Consider the following 18,216-nt stretch of genomic DNA (forward strand, 5'->3'; position numbering starts at 1 on the left):
CTCTGCCTCTTCTCTGTTTTATGAAATATCAATTCCCCATTAAACTCAGCAGGTACTTCCTTGAGTTCTGCCTCTATTTTCCCAGAATACTTTCCACTTACCCTTAATAGAACACTTATAATGGGGGTTACTGCTGTCCATTTTTGTCCCTCCTCAGCACTAAAAGGAACTTCTCATGGTATTCATCTCCAGCTCTGCTTGAATACCTGTCCTGATAGGGAACTCACCATCCCAAAGGGCAATGCATTCCATCACAACCAACTCTCTTCTCAAAAATGGTTTCCCTATTATTTGGAACCAAATCTGATTCCGTGATATATGGACCTATTGATTTTCTCCTTACCAGTTCAGTTGCTTAAAATCCCTTCAAATGTGAATAAGGATTCTAATCCCATCATTAGAAACAGATATTAAATATAAATATCCTGAGGGTGGGCAATACATGGATAACTCATTCTAGAGTTTAAATGACTGATATGAGCTTTTCCATAAAAACAAGATTGTTATTAAGAGAACCTAAGGGTTGGGTCAGACTACCAAAGGCACCAGCTGTAGAAGGACATCAAAAATTTGAGATAGTAGAAAGACCACTGGACTAGGATGGGTCCAATGTGATCTGTCCTCTCTGAGCTTTGGTTTCCTCATCTGGAAAAAGAATAAGTCATCTACTTATGACTATAATTGCAGAGTTTTGTCTAGAAGTGGTCCTGCTCATCTGGGCTGTCTTAAGCCTTTGCTCTGGCTTGCTATTCTTAGCTCTTTCTTAGCTCCTGGGTGGGCAAAAAGTCACACACGTGTCAATGAGCTTCAGCCTCTTAATGTTCTTGGTGCCAAAGATGCTATGACTTATACCACCCACCATCAGGTTAATCAATGGGCCTTTTATTCCCACCTGGTTTGAACCTTCTTCTCTCTTGCCTTGAAACCCTGCTTTACCAGGGCTAATTATGGACTTTCTATCATAAATATTTGCAGGTAACACATTTACTGCAGGTAAAGCATTTTATTTATGATTTTATTATATAATCTCTTTTCCTGGAGTTCTGCAAGTAAAGATTGCATAAGAACCAACTCTTTATTTGCTCTAAGTTCTACCCTACAGGACGAGGTCATATTACAATTGCTTGATGCACAAGACTAAATGACTCAATAAATACTTTACAAAAATAATGCAGTTTTTTTTTCCCTTTCTTAAAACAGAAAACAATGAGGATTGCTTTCCTCCTCTCTTTTATATTTATTTACTAGGAATATAATGGTGGAGAAAAAAATTAAGATGATATTAAAAGAAAATAGATGAAATAAGATTCATGTCCTTTTCCCCATTGTTTTGTATTTTTCTATTTGGAAAAAAGTGCTATTCCTTGTTTTTATGTCTGACCTTCCTGAAGCCTTCTGAACCTATTAAGGCATGAGCAGAAATCCTGCCATTCTGGGTGTCTTTTAGTAGAATCATAGCATTGTGCTAATATTGGCCTTATTTTAAAGCCAGAACCAGAACCAGGCCTCAGATTTGCTTCTAAATATATCCACCCCCTACCCAGTCTGAGGCAAGTGCATTTTGGAAGCTGAGATTTCAGCAAGGTACCTCACAGCTAAGTAACATCTAGTTTAAGGTGGGCATTTCCTTGTTTTAATATATTTCCATTGAATTATTTCTTTTTTTAAACAAGTCATTATTACAAAATTCCCTTTCTCTTCCACCTACCTAAGTCCCTTTCTGAATTCTCATGGAAGTGATTAAGTAGTTTCGCGGTGACAACTCCAGAGAAAAGGTTACGCATAAGTCACATTCATATTAAATAAGTTATATATAAAAACTGCTTATAACGTTTACAACTTCAGTCTCTTTGCTCTTTTGCTTTTCTTGGAAACAGGGATCCAGGGTATGAGTTGCATCCCACCCCCTATGGCTTCCAGGTTGCTCCTCTGGCTTCTTTGTCCCCATCTGCCTGTGGACATCATCCCTAGAAAGAGCTCCAAGGAGTTCTGTAGACATTGCAGACGGCCACAGTGGCGTCAGATGGCAGTCACAAGGGCCTGGTGCACACCCCTAGTGTAACTTATGACAAATACTCACATGGTATATACAAATATACACGCATATGGGAAAGAGGGACTGTGCCAGGCTGCCGATCAGTGCAGTGTGTTTGTGTCACCAACACCAGAACTGGCGTCTCTTTTAATATTCCCTGGCCTCTTGGAACTGCTTGATATAATCTTCGTCTGAGGGGCTCTCCGTGCACTTCTGTCCATTGTTGGGAGGTCTGGCCTCGTTATACCTGCTCCAGTCGCCCTTGCAGATAATCCAGGGCAGGATGTCCACTTTGTAGTGGAGCTCCGCTGAAAACTCAGTGCTGATGAGGTTGGGCGTCCCCGCCCCTTTGCCCCGGGTGATGAGCTGCATATTGTCGCCATAGCAACAGTGCTGGGCAGCCAGCGTGGTGCTCTCCAGGGAGAGCATGGAGCGAATGCAGTACCTGGCCGTGGGCTTATAGATCTCCAGCTTCTCCTTGGGCCCGCTGGCATCCTTCCAGCGGAAGTCCTTTCGCTTGATGCGGTCGAAGATGTCGGCCGTGCTATAGGCCACCTCGGTGGGGTAGGAGCATGGGCAGCTGGGCAGGTCGTTGATCACCTTGTGCATGTATTTCTTTAGGAAGTCGCTCTTGCAGCTCATCCACCGCTCACAGCTGTCAGTGTCTGAAAAAAAGCCACAGAGAAACCCTCTCACCACACGCAAAACTGCAGAGTGAGATTCAAGTCAACCTTTTCAGAGTCCACCCTGGCAGCCCCTGGAAGCCCCAGGCCATGGGTGAACATACTCACCACCCTTGAACTTGGGAACTTTGTTCACAAGTTCCTCTGCTCCACCAACTCCTTAATTTATGTTATGAAAGATTTTCAGATACATAGAAAATTAGAGAGAGGCTACACTATACAATGACTACCCAGATGTCATCATTTAGGCTCAACCATCGTTATAATTTCCCTCATTAAAAATATCTTTTGGAAATAAATATGATACTATTATGTCTAAATTTTAGTAGGCATCTACAAAAAAAAGGAGGATAATTAAGTCATATTTGTATTTGTTCCTGGGTAACCATAACCCCATTATCACCCATAATAAAATGAATAATTCAGAGGGCCATTTTGACTCTTCTTTCTAAATAAGCAGTGAGTGGTAGAAAGTGCAATATTTATAGAACGAAGTTTTATTTCTTCCATTCACTGGTTTTCCCTAGGCTAGTGGTCTAACCTCTTAACTTTAGGCAGGAAACAATCATTATGTGCAAATCTCTATGTAAGAAGCCTCAAAGAGGAAGAAGCTGGTGATCCCTGCTTTTAGGGAATTTAACATCTAGCCCAGAAGCTACTGACCTTGTCAATCTAGAACTTGCCCCCCCCCAAGGTGTGCTGTGTTTGGCCTTTACAGTATTAAAAATACTGAATTGTATATACAATAAAAAATATCAATTTCTTTAAAATGCACACGTGCCTGGCAAGCGAGTGCCTCAGAGCAGCTTTAGAGGGTTCGGCCATGCCAAGGGACACCCCAGCAATAGCTGCCTGTGGGAGGAGTTTCTCATGGGACAGCACCCTCACCAGGCTCCTATCCCTCATCAGCAGAGAGCAGCCCGAGGGGATGAAGGTATGTGATCATGAAGTGAACGTCATGGCAGATCCACAGGTGCAATAGGTGGAGGCCAACAGCTAGCAAAGTGCCCCCAACAGGCTTTCTTTGTGTGAGCTTTGAGCAGGAAACCTGAAGCCACCGTGTAGCCTCAGGGCCAGTCTGGTGTCACAGAAGCACCTCCCCGCCCCCCACTGCTTGCACTGATAGAAATGACATTTTTTAGCACCTGTGGCACTTTTTGCTTTTGCACCTTTTAATGCATGCCCAACATTCCACCAAGGTGGGCTTCCTTAGATATGCCTCTTCTAACCCACTGCCACTTACTAAGCCAGAAGTTGTGGGTAACCTGCCCACACCATGTCCCTATGCCCCAATAGCCCCTGTGGTTCTTTGCCTGAGAGATTGCTCTGGCCCCCAGAGCCCACCCATGGGTGCATGACTGCATGGTTGGTCGGTTAGAAGTCCAACAGCCCTCATAGGTGCCTGACGGGAGCTGGTGGATAGTTCCCAGATCCCTATCAAATAAAAAAAAAAATCCTTTATTCAAAGACTGCATTGAAGAGTTCCCATTGTGGCTCAGTGGGTTAAGAACCTGATACTGCATCTGTGAGGATGCAGATTGGATCCCTTAACCTCAGTGGGTTAAGGATCCCACATTGCTATGGCTGTGGTGTAGGTCAGCAACTGCAGCTCTGGTTCGACCCCTAGCCTGGGAACTTCCATATGCTACAGGTTAGGCCCTAAAAAGCAAAAAAAAAAAAAAAAAAAGGAAAGGAAAAGAAACTTGACCTTGTGTCAGTCAAGCTTTTCTCATCTCTACTGGTATCTTCCACTTGTCCTTCTCACCCTCATTCAACACTTCTTGCCCTGGAAGGTCTCCCTGCATGGCTGGAATAGTGGGCTCCCTGAGCCCTGCCTTCTAATCAGGGTGAGCCAATGGGAAGCTGAAGGGAGAGGTGAGGTCAGGGTATGTCTCTGAGGCTCCTCCCTCACTGTTATGGGCTGGCTACATCCTCCTGAGAGTAGGGAGTGCCATCAGGTAACACTCTCCACACAGCCTCTCTGTGGTTCTAGTAACCACTCCCTTCCTTCGGTCCCTTGGTGACCAGTGAGTGGTAAGGCCTTCCCACTGTTGCCAGCCCCCAGGGTTCTGTACAATCTCTTCTTGGTTTCTGTCTAGCTGCTCACACTTCTGCAAACAGACCCTCACCAAATGCTCCTCAGTTGCCTCTTTGAGTGTCTAGCTGATTTGCCATCCCTCCTCATCCCTGTGTGTCCTCACCTGACCACTAGGTGCAACCAGCCTCATCCCCTGTGAAAGGACAAGCAGCTGCCTGCCTGTGGGGCAGGACATGAGGGCTGAGGAGCTCGCTTCTCAAAAATGTCTTACTGCTTTACTGTCTTATGCAAAATTCCCAAACTGAGTCTTTAGATTTTTAAAATTAAATTTTTTTTTTGTCTTTTGTCATTTTAGGGCTACACCTGCAGCATAGGAAGTTCCCAGGCTAGGGGTCAAATCAGAGCTGTAGCTGCTAGCCTATACCACAGCCACAGCAACTTGAGATCTGAGCTGCATCTGTGACCTACACCAGAGCTCACAGCAACGCTGGATCCTTAACCCACTGAGCATGGCCAGGGATTGAACCCGCATCCTCGTGGATACTAGTTGGGTTTGTTAACCACTGAGCCATGATGGGAACTCCTAGTCTTGTTTTGCTTTGTTTTTTTAAATCACATGCATTGTGTTTCCAAGAGGCTTCTGCTAAAGGCAGTTTGGTTGTATATGAGGGACTGAGGCAGAAACCCTGGGTGATGGAATTTCCAGACGGACTCCAGTTTGGCTGAGGAGGGCAGAAGTGAAGAGGCTAAGAAAGAGCTTGGGGTGGGGGGCAGTAAAAAGAAACCAGGAGGAAGATGCCTTACCTTTCTTCAATACAGAATTACAGCCAGGAGCACACGGAGCTATATTTAAAAAACCAGGTTTCCCCTTGCACCTGAGTAGGCACTTTCATTTTCTTTTGGTCCATGTCCTTTGTACTTGTTCTAGGACTTTCTAGTGGACAAGTAGAAGGATGTACCAAAGATTTCCAAAAGGTTCGTGTGGGTGGGGGAGCAGGCATAATGTTCAGACAGTTTTCTTTCTCTCCCTTCCTTCCCTCTGTGCCTCTGCTGGACAACTGACATCATCACTTCTTGATTTCACTGGGGGGCACTCCGTGAGGGCTGTGAGAAGAGATTCCATGAGGCTTGAGGCCCCAGTGTAGACTGATCCCGTGCTAGGGGAAGGGTGGTCCTACCCGCGTGCTGTGGAGGCTGTGTTGCTGGCAGGGAACACTATAGGGCAGCTGGGCTCTGTCTGGTGCAGGGGGGGATTCAATGAGCAAGAAAGACACTGAGAGAGTTGGACACCATAAGGGACAAATGAAGTATTTGAATGGATCCAAGAATGGCCTTGCAGAGGCAGAAGGAATCTCCAAAACACAGACTCAATATTTGGATGAGAAAGAAAATAAACCCTTCTTACCAACTTCAAACAGTTTGGTGGCATTGAACTCTTCACTTCCTGCCAGCAGACTCACTTCGGTGGCAGCTGTCCTGAAGGTGTCTTCAATTCCTAAATAAGGACAGGAGCTCATTTTCCCCTAGTTCTATGGAAAAAAGTTACCCTCCCCCATCACTGGCAAATAAAAAAAAAAAATACACCTGAACAAAGCCTTTTTTGTATTCATTACGACTCATGGGCAGAAACTTGCCAACAGAGGAAACTGTAAAAAGCAGGTAGCAGAGCATAAAATATATTAAAAGCCCAGATACCCTTTGCAAGGTGAGATCAGGTCCAAATGTGCCTGGATATGCCTAAGGAACTCACTTCCTGAGCCCAGGAAGGGGGTTTTGGGGGTGGAGACAAATTTAAGGATGGTGCTGTCTGGTGATGTCGGGGTGGCAAAATAAACCAGAAGCCATAGAGTACGGTGGTTAACAACGTGTCTAGGGGTCCACACCAGTCTTAATGACTGGCTTGCTGGGTTCAAATCATTACTAGCTGTGTGACCTTGGGCAAGCCAAGGAAGCTTTGTGTGGCTCTGTTTTCATACCTGTAAATGGGGAAGGCCAAATGACCCACATCATAGCATTGAATGAATTAAATGAGTTATGTGTCAAGAAAGCGCTGCTGACCGCCGTTTCCCCCCCAGGTATCTGTCTAGCTCATTTGGAGGAAGCAGCAGTCCATAGGGTAAGACATGATCGCTCATAGGCAGGGACTCCTCCAGCATTGCTGACGATGCTTCAAAAAGAATAAGCTGATCCTTGTTAGTTATCTATTTGTTATATAGTACCTTGTGTGTATGAATCCCAACCTCCTAATTTAACCCTCCCGGCCCTCCACGGTTTCCCCTTTGGTAGCCATAAGTTTGATTTCAAAATCTGTGAGTTTAGAGAGATCTACTCAATATTCTGTAATACCCTATATGGGAAAAAAGGATTGATATATTCATATGTATAACTGATTCACTTTGCTGTATACCTGAAACTAACACAACATTCTAAGTCAACTATACTCCAATAAAATTTATTACAAAAAAGTAGGAATTAAGTTGGGCTTGTCATTGCTTGCTCTGAGGAACCGAGCTTCGCTGGCTCCTTCTTCCTCCCAAAGGTCCACCCCCACCCCAGTTTCCTTTGAAAACAGGAATCTTGTGCAAGTGGAGGCAGTGAGGAGAGGAAGGGGCAGTGACTGTGGACTATTGGTTGGAGAACTTTGGCCATCCTGCTAGGCATGACTTGATTTCCTTTAAGGGGCTCCCTCTGACTTTATGTGAGGGCCCTAGAACTTGTTTGTCTGGTTGGCTGAGGGACAAAACTTCTACAGTGTAATTACTGTCAGGCCAGGGAGACTGTATGCCCCATGAGACTTGCAGTAATGTTGCGAATTGATACTCCAAAAAGGAAAGAGATCCTGAAAAGGAGATCCTCCATGTTCAAGGGAGCCCTGGAAAGCTGGAAAAGTCAGGAACAGAGAGGCAGAAAGGATGGAGGTAGGGCCAGGTCAGATGAGAAGAAGAAACGTAGAAAGAAAGAAAGAAAGAAAGAAAGAAAGAAAGAAAGAAAGAAAGAAAGAAAAGAAAAGTTTCGTTCTCCTGTGATGAAGTACTTTTCTTCTTCTTCTTCTTCTTTTTTTTTTGGCCACACCCATGACCTGTGAAAGTTCCGGGGCCAGGGGTTGAGCCCAAACCACAGCAGTGACAATGCCAAGTTCTTAACCATTAGGCCACCAGTGAATTCCCGAATACTCTTTCTATTATGAAAGCTTCTATTTTAGAAGAGGAGATAGGAAAGGTATTTTTGCTGCTTATTTGGCATTTTGCTTTGATGGCCGAAAGGACAAGGAAGGGCTGGATCTGACTGGTTTCTTGATCTGACTCTGGCATTTTTTCCTGGGAGGAGATACATCACCATGCAGTGATTCTGGCTTAGTCATGGACCAAGAAAACCCCTTAAACTCTCTGCAGCCCAGTGATCCTCCATGTAAAACAAAGCAGACAATAAGAAGAATCCCAGCAGGATGGCCAAGAGAACTCAGGGTAGGTTGTATTTCTCTCTACATTTGAAGAGAGAAAGGTAGAGTTAGCGGAATTGGGCTGGATGATTCAGGCCACAAGTGCCTCTGCCGGGAATAGACCGGGGCAAAAGTATGTTTTGGCTTGAATTGTGCACACAATTGTGGCATTTCTCCATTCCTCTCCAATCCTCCCCTCCCCTCGCTTCCTGCCCCTAAACAAGCTCAGTGTTTGTAAAGAATTTGGAAGATGGGAATTCTAAGTGGTAAAAATGCTTATCTTGATTTCTGAATATCTGAATTATTCTTGCATTTCTACCAAAACATGCATGCTCCCTCCAAACCTTGGCATGCCCCAAACGGTTCAGAAACTAGAAGCCCTAGGAGAGGGGAAGGGTGTCTTATAATGGCTCATATAAAATGAAGCTCCATTTTATTCAATCAATAACAAGATTTGAGAGTAAGTATAATTTTGGTAATCAAGATTTTAAATCTGGTGTGGGAGAGAGTAGACAGGATCTGATACCAAGGCAGAAAAATGCCTTTTCTCCATTTTTTCTCAAAGACACACTCTATGGCTTCCTTGTGGAGACCCCTTTGGAGTTCTTGGTTGGTGGAAGAAGCTCCACTTACATCATCACCATCCCTAGCTGATGGAGGTACCAACAAGGCATGTAATGAATCATCACTGGGACCTTCACAGTGGCAGCCAGGGTACAGGTGTTCAGCTCTGCTGCTACCTTTTATAATAACCTATTCCAAAATTGCCCTCTACCCCCTTCTCTGTACACTTACAGAATCTTCTCAATGTTTCAGCCCCTAGACCTTATATTTCTCAAATATATTTCTCAGTATATAATGTAATATTTCCTCTAATTTATCTTAAAATATTGTTATTAAATTTTAAGGAGTTTGCCCTCACTCAAAGAATCTACAACTCCTTGGACAAATAAATGACTGATTCCAGAGCTTGGGCAGCTGAGTTTAAGATACTTCACTGTTTCAAAAAGCAAGGATCTAGAGACTCTCATACTGAGTGAAGTAAGTCAGAAAGAGAAAGACAAATACCAGATGATATCACTTATATCTGGAATCTAATATATGGCACAAGTGAACCTTTCCATAGAAAAGAAAATCATGGACTTGGAGAATAGACTTGTGATTGCCAAGGGGGAGAGGGAGGGAGTGGGGTGGATGAGGAGCTTGGAGTTAATAGATGCAAACTATTGCCTTTGGGATGGATTAGCAATGAGATCCTGCTTTGTAGCCCTGGGAACTATGTCTAGTCCCTTATGATGGAGCATGATAATGTGAGAAAATAGAATGTGTACATGTATGTGTAACTGGGTCACCATGCTGTACAGTAGAAAAAAAAATTGATTGAGGAAATAACAATTAAAAAAAAAAGCAAGGAAGCTTTCAGTGACTAACAGTATCTGCTCAAAAGAACATGGAAGGCAGCTTAAAGGGCCCCACTGCACCAGGCATCAGAACAAAAAGGCTAGAGTTGACTGCCATGCATTGAATCTGTGAAATTCCATGACACACATAAAAGAAGCTGGAAAAACTATCGTGCCCACTCGAGGCAGGGATGATAAATCTCTTTACTTTGAATTTTCATATTAAAAAGAAAGAAAGGTTTTCCTGAAGAAATAACAATTGACTCGAGATTGAAAAGACAAGTAAAATTAAGCATGTGAAGCAGGTGAGGAGAACTTAGAAGAGGGGAGATAGACCAGCACAGACAGCAGTCTTGGCAAAGGATACAGCCTGGTACAGGGGCCAAAGGCTACCTGAGCTGGAATGGAGTGGGTGTTAGGCTCAGGGCCACTCTGCTGCCTTAGGAAGAGATCACTGAGTGAGTAACACACATGCCAGAACCAACACTCAGACATCTTGCCCCACCAGGCTTTGGTCTGAAAGCTTTCCACTCTACTGTACTGTGACTTTTCCATGAGACCATCTCTTCCCTGGTGGCATTCTTTGGGTCATCTGGAGGCTTGCTGAAGCTCTGTGTGCTGGGCTCACCTCCCTCCTCCTTGGCCCTCATCAGGGGAAACTGCCCCCTCAGGGAACTGCCAAGACCAGCTGAGCAGAGAGAACCTCTCACCTGGAGACCATGTACAATTCCTAAGATGACAAGTCCAGACACTTTGTCATTTGTGTCTTTCTCCTTAGGACATTCACTGGCCCAGGACCAAGGATGCCCAACCACTGTCCTCAGCCACCGCAGGGTGGACCTGCTCATTTTGGCTGTCCTGGTCACCAAGGTGGATTGCATGGCCACATCAAGGTCAGAGTGGTTACAGTGGTCAGAGTTGCTCACTGGGCATTTGGAGAACCAAGCCATGGGACAAATTAGGGTGATCAGCTCCAGGGGGAAAATCATGGAGTGAAAACCAGAGATGGGTCCACTTTTTTTTTTTTTTGGCCTTTTTGGAGTCACACCTGTGGCATACAGAAGTTTCCAGGCTATGGGTGGAATCTGAGGTGCAGCTACTAGCCTACGCCATAGCAATGCCAGATTCAAGCTGTGTCTGAGACCTACACTAGCAGCTCATGGCAACGCTAGATTCTTTAGACCACTGAGTGAGGCCAGGGATCAAACCTGCATCCTCATGGATACTAAGCAGGTTCTTAACCTGCTGAGCTGCAACAGGAACTCCTTGATGGGTCTACTTTTGGAAAAAGCATGCTAAGCATCACTGCCTCAGTCTGCACACAACTACCCGTCTTGCCCTGCCAACGTCAACCAAAGACTGGTGTGTGAAAAACAGGGCTGATCTGACCACTTCCAGAACTTCCAGAAGAGGCACAAACTAGTAACAAATTGTGGCTGGCTTGGACAGTTTTAGCACTTTTTTTTTTTTTTTTTAAAGCTGTGGTAACTATTCCCAGATTAATACAACCAGGCAGACTTCTTGGAGGCAGATGGGATGGCAAATTTCTGGAGGGCAAAGAACAGGCCATATCTGCAATCTCCAACCCCACACCCTCCAATTCCACGAGCTCAGGGGGCACCCAATAAGTACTAGTTGATGATAATGATGGCCACGGGCCTAGTTAGATTTTGTTTTAATTAGGCTCAGGCTGCAGGCCTCATTACCCCTAATGTGGCTTTTATGTGGGATTCTAAAGGAGAAAAAAAAAATCCAAGAACCTCCTATTGAAGATATTAAAGAAGATATTATTAGCAATGCTTTTGGTCTCATAGACTTTGAACAACAAACAAAGATTATAATTAACGTCACTGCAGCCTCTCTTCTTAAAACATATTAACAATATAGCTAATTAGCAATATGTCCTCTTTCGGGGCCGGACATCTGCATATTATTATCGCCAATGCTTGTTTCCTTTTTCCAGATTAAAGGCAGCCATACTGCACCCAGGCTTATGGCCACGCTCCTTCCACATGCAAACACTCCGTTTTCTTCCCCCCATGATAAACACACTTGGGGCTTTATCTGTGCCGGGCATTGATTTTTGTCTGGAACATTTCCACAGATCCAAAAATAAGTTCAAGGATGCCATTGATGCTATTTCAAAGGGAAGAGCAAATGTTTCGCTGTTTGGGGAGAAAGAAGCATAAAAGGGCCCAATGATTATCTTTACACATGACTGGGGAACAAGTGCTCCTGGGAAGAGAAAACCGGGAGAATGAAGGATGCGAGTTTCTGATGGGGAAAATTGGCTTTCTCAGGGGGGTGCACTTGTTCTTAGGGCTCAGGAAGATGGCAGAGAGACTGTGATCACAGGAGCAGCTGCAGGGGGTGGTGGAGAAGGAATGGGGATCCGTGGGGAGGACAGTGCATGGTTGAACACACAGATGACAAGGTCGGCCACCTTCTGCTCTTTTCTCCCATGTGTTGATGGTACTTGATCCCCTTCAGGCAGCAGGAACCGATCCGTGGCTCTATATTAAAGGGAGTGTGGACATGCAATGCCCCTTTGCATGAAAATCCAAATTCCTGGCAGAGAGAAGTGGCCAGAGCTGGGCTCAAGTCTTTGCTGTGGGATCCTGAAAACAACCCTGGGAGCGAATGACATGGGCACATCATGTTGCAAGAATGCGGGAGGGTTTCATCTTGGTCGGGACCGGAGCCTTGTGCTGAAAGTCTGACTAATAGCTGAGGAATCTTCCGTTATGGTGGCAGAAGAATGTATCATAAGGCTGTTTACTCTAGGGCTTGGGAGTGACCTGGCTTATGCTCTCGGGTGATGCTTTGGAAGGAAAGCAGAATGGCCCACCCCTTGCACTTGGGAAGGAAGGGAGCTGGCTCCACAGGGGCAGGGGCCATGGGTATTGGCCTCCCACACAGTGCTTCTTTCTCAGTTGAAGGCTCTTGAGGTCAGCTGACAAAATGGAAGTCAAAGCCCCACTAGCTCATCTCAGATACTTCTGTAAACAGCTTTGATCTTGAAAATGCGTGGATTATTGGTGATTTCTCAAGTTGTGCTTTTTTCCACTGCTGGCAAAGAAAACAGAGTGAGAACTAGCTAGGCGCCATTTCCTTTATGTTCTTGTTAGGCTAAAGAAGGAACAGGAATGAAACACATTATTTTTTCGAGTCTAAGAAAACATGTAAGGAGTAGAGGTCAAGGCTGGAAAGTCATTGTGGCTACAGAAACCTTCACCCATCATCGAAAACATCTCTGTGAATGGAAGGGGAGAGAGAAATTGTTATTTTCCAGAATCTTTCTTGAGGGGCCCTAGTGGCCTTGCCTAGAAGGGACACCACTTGGATAAAACTTTTGGGGTAGGAGACAAACCCACCTCACCAGTAAGGGAAGGTTTTGTCTGCTGAGAGGGGCACTTGAATTATTGTTATTATTATTTTATTTCATTTTTATCAGAGTTTAGTTGATTTACAGTGTTGTGCCAATTTCTGCTGTACAGCATAGTGACCCAGTCATACATATATATACATTCTTTTTCTCAAGCCATCTTCCATCATGTTCTATCCCAAAAGACTGTATATAGTTCCATGCAAACTATGACATTTAGAATGGATAAGCAAGGAGGTCCTACTGTACAGCACAGGGTACTTGAATTTGAGGGCTAACTTGCTCAGGGCTATAGAGAACAGGCCAAGAATGGCCACCAGGGGGCTTTAGCCACATGGAGCTCAGCCTCCTTTCCAAAGTCAAACTTTGAGCAAATATTTAATGAGTATGGATTATTGTGGATTTTTAAGTCGTGCTTTTTCCATATCTGGGAAAGAAAATGTAGTGGTCACTATCCAGATACTTTGCCAGGATCCAATTTGAAGAGGCACCAAATTATAAGCATGCCTGAAGGGCCCAACTATCTAAGTCCTTTCTTGACCAGAGGGAGGAGGTTGAATAGGACATGGAGACCCAGGAGGTAAATGCCCCCTGCAGCGAGTCTGTCTCCACGCATGGCATAGGGGCACCCAAGGCCAAGACCAGGCTGGTGTTCTGCTCTCAGAGGCAGAACCTGGAAGGCAAGACAAAGGGCCTGGTTTGGCAGAGTTCAGGCTGGCCTGGGGACCCTTGCTAGCTTAGCTTTTTAATTAAGAAGACGGATTTCAGAGTTCCTGTCATGGCTCAGTGGAAATGACATCAGACTCGTATCCATGAGTACGCAGGTCCAAACCCTGACCTTCCTCAGTGGGTTAAGGATCTGGCGTTACTGTGGCTATGGTATAGGCTGGCGGCTACAGCTCCAGTTTGACCACTAGGCCTGGGAACCTCCATATGCTGTGGGTGTGCCTCCCCCCAAAAAAGGAAGATGGATTTCTCTCAACACCCAAAGTCAAGACCTGTCACTGAAACCTACCACAAATCTCTCTAATCCAAGTACCTCTAAACTAGCTTTTAAAGGGAACAGGACCTTAACCTTGATAGGGTGCATGAAGCTGTGGAAGGGGCCTGAGCCGGGGGTATGAGGCCTGGGTCTCCATCCCAGCATTACCCCTACTTGGTTCCTGCATCTTGATTCTCTTGATCTCAATAACTATGCCTTGAGTAGTGGCCTTCCACACTGTCTTTGCTTTTGATCATGTGCCTGGCTTTGGCTGGTGGACAACAGTAAGGAGAGAAAAGTGTGTATTGGAACTTGCTTTTTTTATTGCTCTTTGGAACCCAGAAATCACCATGTGTAGAGGCCTGGGCCAGCCTGTGGGATGAAGACAAACATTTAGAACAGAGACCTCAGCCAGCAAATGATCAGTCATACGAATAGAGACCAATCTAGATCACCCAGCCCCAGCTGAGCTAACTCAGATAAGAAAAGCCACCCAGGTGACCCATGGAACATGAGAAAGAGTAAACATTTGTGGTTTGAAGCCAGTGAATGCAGAGTGGTTTGTTATACAGCAAAAGCTAACTGATACAGGACTTCAGTTACGTTTTCTGCGCAATGAGTGTGGTAAGGGAGAATGGGACTGCAGAGACCCCTGCAATCCCTCTAGTTCTGACCTCCTAGGAATGAAATCCTCAGGAGACACTTGTTTTGGAGAAAAAGTTTTCTAACACTTATAACAAAAACCTGATACCAAAAGCTGAAAACTTCAAATTGAGGGCGGGGAGACTGAACAAAAATCTAGCGGTTCTAAATGCTTGAAGTGCAAATACTATCTTCCATGTCTACCCTCTCTTATCTCTCCTATCCCTCCACCTGCTGACCACTGAAAGCTGGGTCAAATCTGTTGGAAAACAACCCCCTCCCCCCCCCCCACCACTTCCATCATTTACATGTGTTGTTTTGTTAACAGCTCCACTGCCAGCATTTCAAAGATTTAGAGCTAAGAATTAACAGTTCTCTGTTACACTTTCATGATGCACCTGTATAGCTCTGTTGGCTGCCAGAAACTAGTAACGCTCATTTATTAGGGAACCCCTACTGACACTATAAAACAATTATAGAGCATCATAGACCCACTATGGCCTGAGGTGAAGAGAAAGCTGTACACCACCAGGACCGGTTCCCTTCCCACCTGCCTGTACAGATTGTTCTTATTTGGATTGCTGTGCTGTTCTCCTCTAGGGAGACTGTTTGATCCCTGCTTGGAAAGCTGGCAGGTGATGGGATTATGGGCCTTTAATTTAGATGGCTAACCCTCCTCTGCAAATGGATGGAGTTTTGTTCTACTCACTGATTCACTCAACAAACGTTTTCTGGGCATCTACTTTCTGCCAGATGCTGTGCTGTCATGAGACAGTTCAACAGCACATGTCTTCATCAGATAAATTTTCCAAAACTGGGAAATAAAGCAAAAGGATGATTGCAATATGATCAGTTTACAGCAGGACATAGTATGACAGGACTGTCCGAGGGTATATACTTTTTTAGGAGAATGGTCTTTTGTTTACTTATTATTTATTATTGACTAGGGTCCAGGCTAAAACTTGTAGATTTTCACCCTCTAGAAAAACTGAATTTTTTTCTAGTAGAAACAATAACTCATTAAAAGTTTTCATCAAAAGGAAAAAATTGTAAGTATATGAGGTGATGGATGTTAACTAAATTTACTATCACATTATGTCATATCACATTATATCATATATAAAATCATTATGTTGTACACATTGAACTTATATAATGTTACATGTCAATTATATTTCAACTAAACTGGGAAAAAAAAATAAAGCCTACTATTTTATTGCCTTATAGGACATTAATCAGTTCTGTTTCGAACTTACACATTTACTTCATCATGATTTTCCCAAATAATTTTATAAATATCTGGTCCTTACATGCTCTGAATTGGCATTAGCATCCTCCCAGTTTCCTCATTAATTAGTAAATAAATTTTTGACATGTATTCATTTAATATGAGACTCACGGTTTTAACATTATTAAAATCACATGAGGACAGGCTTTTGTCTCTCCAGTGGGGAAGTTAAGAAATGCTTACATATAAAATGCCAGGTATGGAGTTCCTGTTGTGGTGCAGCAGAAACGAATCCAACTAGTTTCCATGAGGATTCGGGTCCAACCCCTGGCCTCGCCCAGTGAGTTAAGGATCTGGCGTTGCCATGAGCTGTGGTGTAGGTCGAAGACACGGATTGGATCTGGTGTTACTGTGGCTGTGGAGTAAGCTGGCGGCTGTAGCTCCCATTCAACACTTAGCCTTGGAACTTCCATATGCAGTGGATGGGGCCCTAAAAAGCAAAAATAAGTAAATAAATAAAAATAAAATGAAATAAAATGCAAGTAAGAAAGAGGTGAGTTCTTTTGGGATGAAAGAGGTCAATGTGAAAAAGTAAGATTATCCACACTTTTAATTATGATTCCACAACTCACCATCTACTGAAACTTTTCCAATCACCATATAATATTCTTTCATTTTTCCCTAAAAGAACCCTATTTGGATGCTGGTCCAAGGTACTAGCAATCTGAAATAGGTATGGAGAAGTATGGTTTGTGAGCAAGATTTGTCTTGTGTTTCTTCTTTTGTTGTGGAGGGCAGAACGCCAAGTATTAGCAGAGGGCAGCCCCTCTATTTCAACCATTTTATTACCTTCCCTGCCCCATAATAATTTCCTTCTCTGACCCTAGAGAAATAAAGCACCTACTAGTTGTGTTCTCAACAAAACTCATTCTCCTCTTAGAACTCATTCAGTTAGCTGAGGTTCAAGAAAGAAGAGTAAGATTCTCAGAGGCTTTCTTTGGGGGTGGTCATGAGTGGGGATGCAATAGAGCACATGCTTTCAGGTTTACTACTCTCCCTAGGATAAACAGCATGGTGCTAGGGTATCATGGTATCAGACTGGATCTGGGCAGGAAATGGATGGCACTGAAGTTCGAATGACCAAGGAGAGCTTAATGAAAAAACAATCAACAGATGTCTGGACAAAGAGGCTGGAAACCACCTAAGTTGCTGCAGTGCCCAGGGCTAGCAAAACCAGGGAGACGTTACACTCCCAGGCTTGAAGAGGCAAGGAAAAGAAGAGGTTACTGTTACGCCAAGGGAGACAGGGGTCCATCTGTGTGTGTCTGCGTGTGCATGGATCCACCTGTGCGTGCATGCACGTGAGCACACAGGGGCCTTACTCAGTACTACGACTCCCTCTCCTCTTCCTCCCTCCCTTGCCATGTTCACCATTGGCCAAGTCCAACGGGAAGCTCAAGAGAAAGGGAGCCCATTGATGTGATACATACACACCACACACCTGAGGCATCATGAGGTGCCTGATGGTCTCCTGAGGATGGAGAAGGGTGAAAGGTCTAGGGAGGTGAACGGAAGACCCTGGGCACACAGGACATGTCTGGGAGAAAGCACACGCTCATCCAGACCCAGCCACAGATGTCAAATCTTATCTTCACAACATCCATTTGAAGCAGACATGAAGGCTCATGTTTTGGGGGAGGGAAACTGAATCTGAGAGACCCCTGGCTAGTAAGTACGCACCACAGCTCTGTTCCTCCCACTGTGTGGTATGCTACCCTAATTTATCTCCTAGAGGTATTATTTTATTTTATTATTTATTTTCTCATTTTGGCTACCCCGGGGCATATGGAGTTCCTGGGCCGGGGGTCAGATCCAAGCCATAGTCACAACCTAAGCCACAGCTGCGGCAACACCAGATCCTTAATCCACTGTGCTGGGCCAGAGATTGAACCTGTGTCCCAGTGCTCCCAAGTCGCCACCAATCCCATTGCACCACAGTGGGAACTCGCCAGTGGTGCTCTTTAGATTAAGGTCTGTAGCCACCATGAATTCCCATCTTCCTATATCTGTACCCTTTGCCCAAGTGTTGGTTCCCAGGGGTCTAGGTCAAGGACACTGGCCTTCAAGGCACCACTGATTGAATCCTTAACTCTGCTCCCCCACTTGGTGTGGTGGTGGTGGTGGGGATCCTGGCCATATTTTCTTTGGGGAAACTCAGAGCTAAATACAAGTCCAACCCAATGCTGATGACGTCACAGGACCGAGTTAGTGCTGGTCAACAAAAACAGCTGGAATAATGAAGATGAAATGCAATGGATGGTGGCAAACTCGTGGCAGAAGAAGGCAGGAATGAAAGAGCATGTAGAACTTCATGCAGATGTTAT

General features: G+C 44.6%; 2 protein-coding genes across 2 annotated transcripts in view; both read right to left on the minus strand.

The window, feature by feature from the left end:
* LOC125121883 (basic proline-rich protein-like) overlaps positions 1 to 18,216 on the minus strand; it is an 88,047-nt gene that overhangs the window by 26,756 nt on the left and 43,075 nt on the right. The window lies entirely within an intron of this gene.
* LOC125122845 (isthmin-1) lies at positions 989 to 6,335 on the minus strand. The gene is made up of 2 exons (XM_047771672.1): positions 6,162 to 6,335; positions 989 to 2,700 (listed from the first exon to the last, which is right to left on the minus strand). The coding sequence occupies exons 1-2, from the start codon at positions 6,271 to 6,273 to the stop codon at positions 2,183 to 2,185; spliced, it is 630 nt and encodes a 209-aa protein (XP_047627628.1). The 5' UTR covers positions 6,274 to 6,335; the 3' UTR covers positions 989 to 2,182.

This window comes from Phacochoerus africanus, chromosome 3 (genome assembly GCF_016906955.1).
Source record: "Phacochoerus africanus isolate WHEZ1 chromosome 3, ROS_Pafr_v1, whole genome shotgun sequence".
NCBI classification, from domain to species: Eukaryota; Metazoa; Chordata; class Mammalia; order Artiodactyla; family Suidae; genus Phacochoerus; species Phacochoerus africanus.

What these genes read in the sequence shown, in the direction of transcription:
- LOC125122845 (XM_047771672.1), bottom strand. Translation starts at nt 6,273, where the DNA reads ATGAGCTCCTGTCCTTATTTAGGAATTGAAGACACCTTCAGGACAGCT. An exon ending in CACCAAACTGTTTGAAGTTG is followed by an intron (nt 2,701 to 6,161) that starts GTAAGAAGGGTT and finishes GCTTTTTTTCAG; the next exon opens with ACACTGACAGCTGTGAGCGG.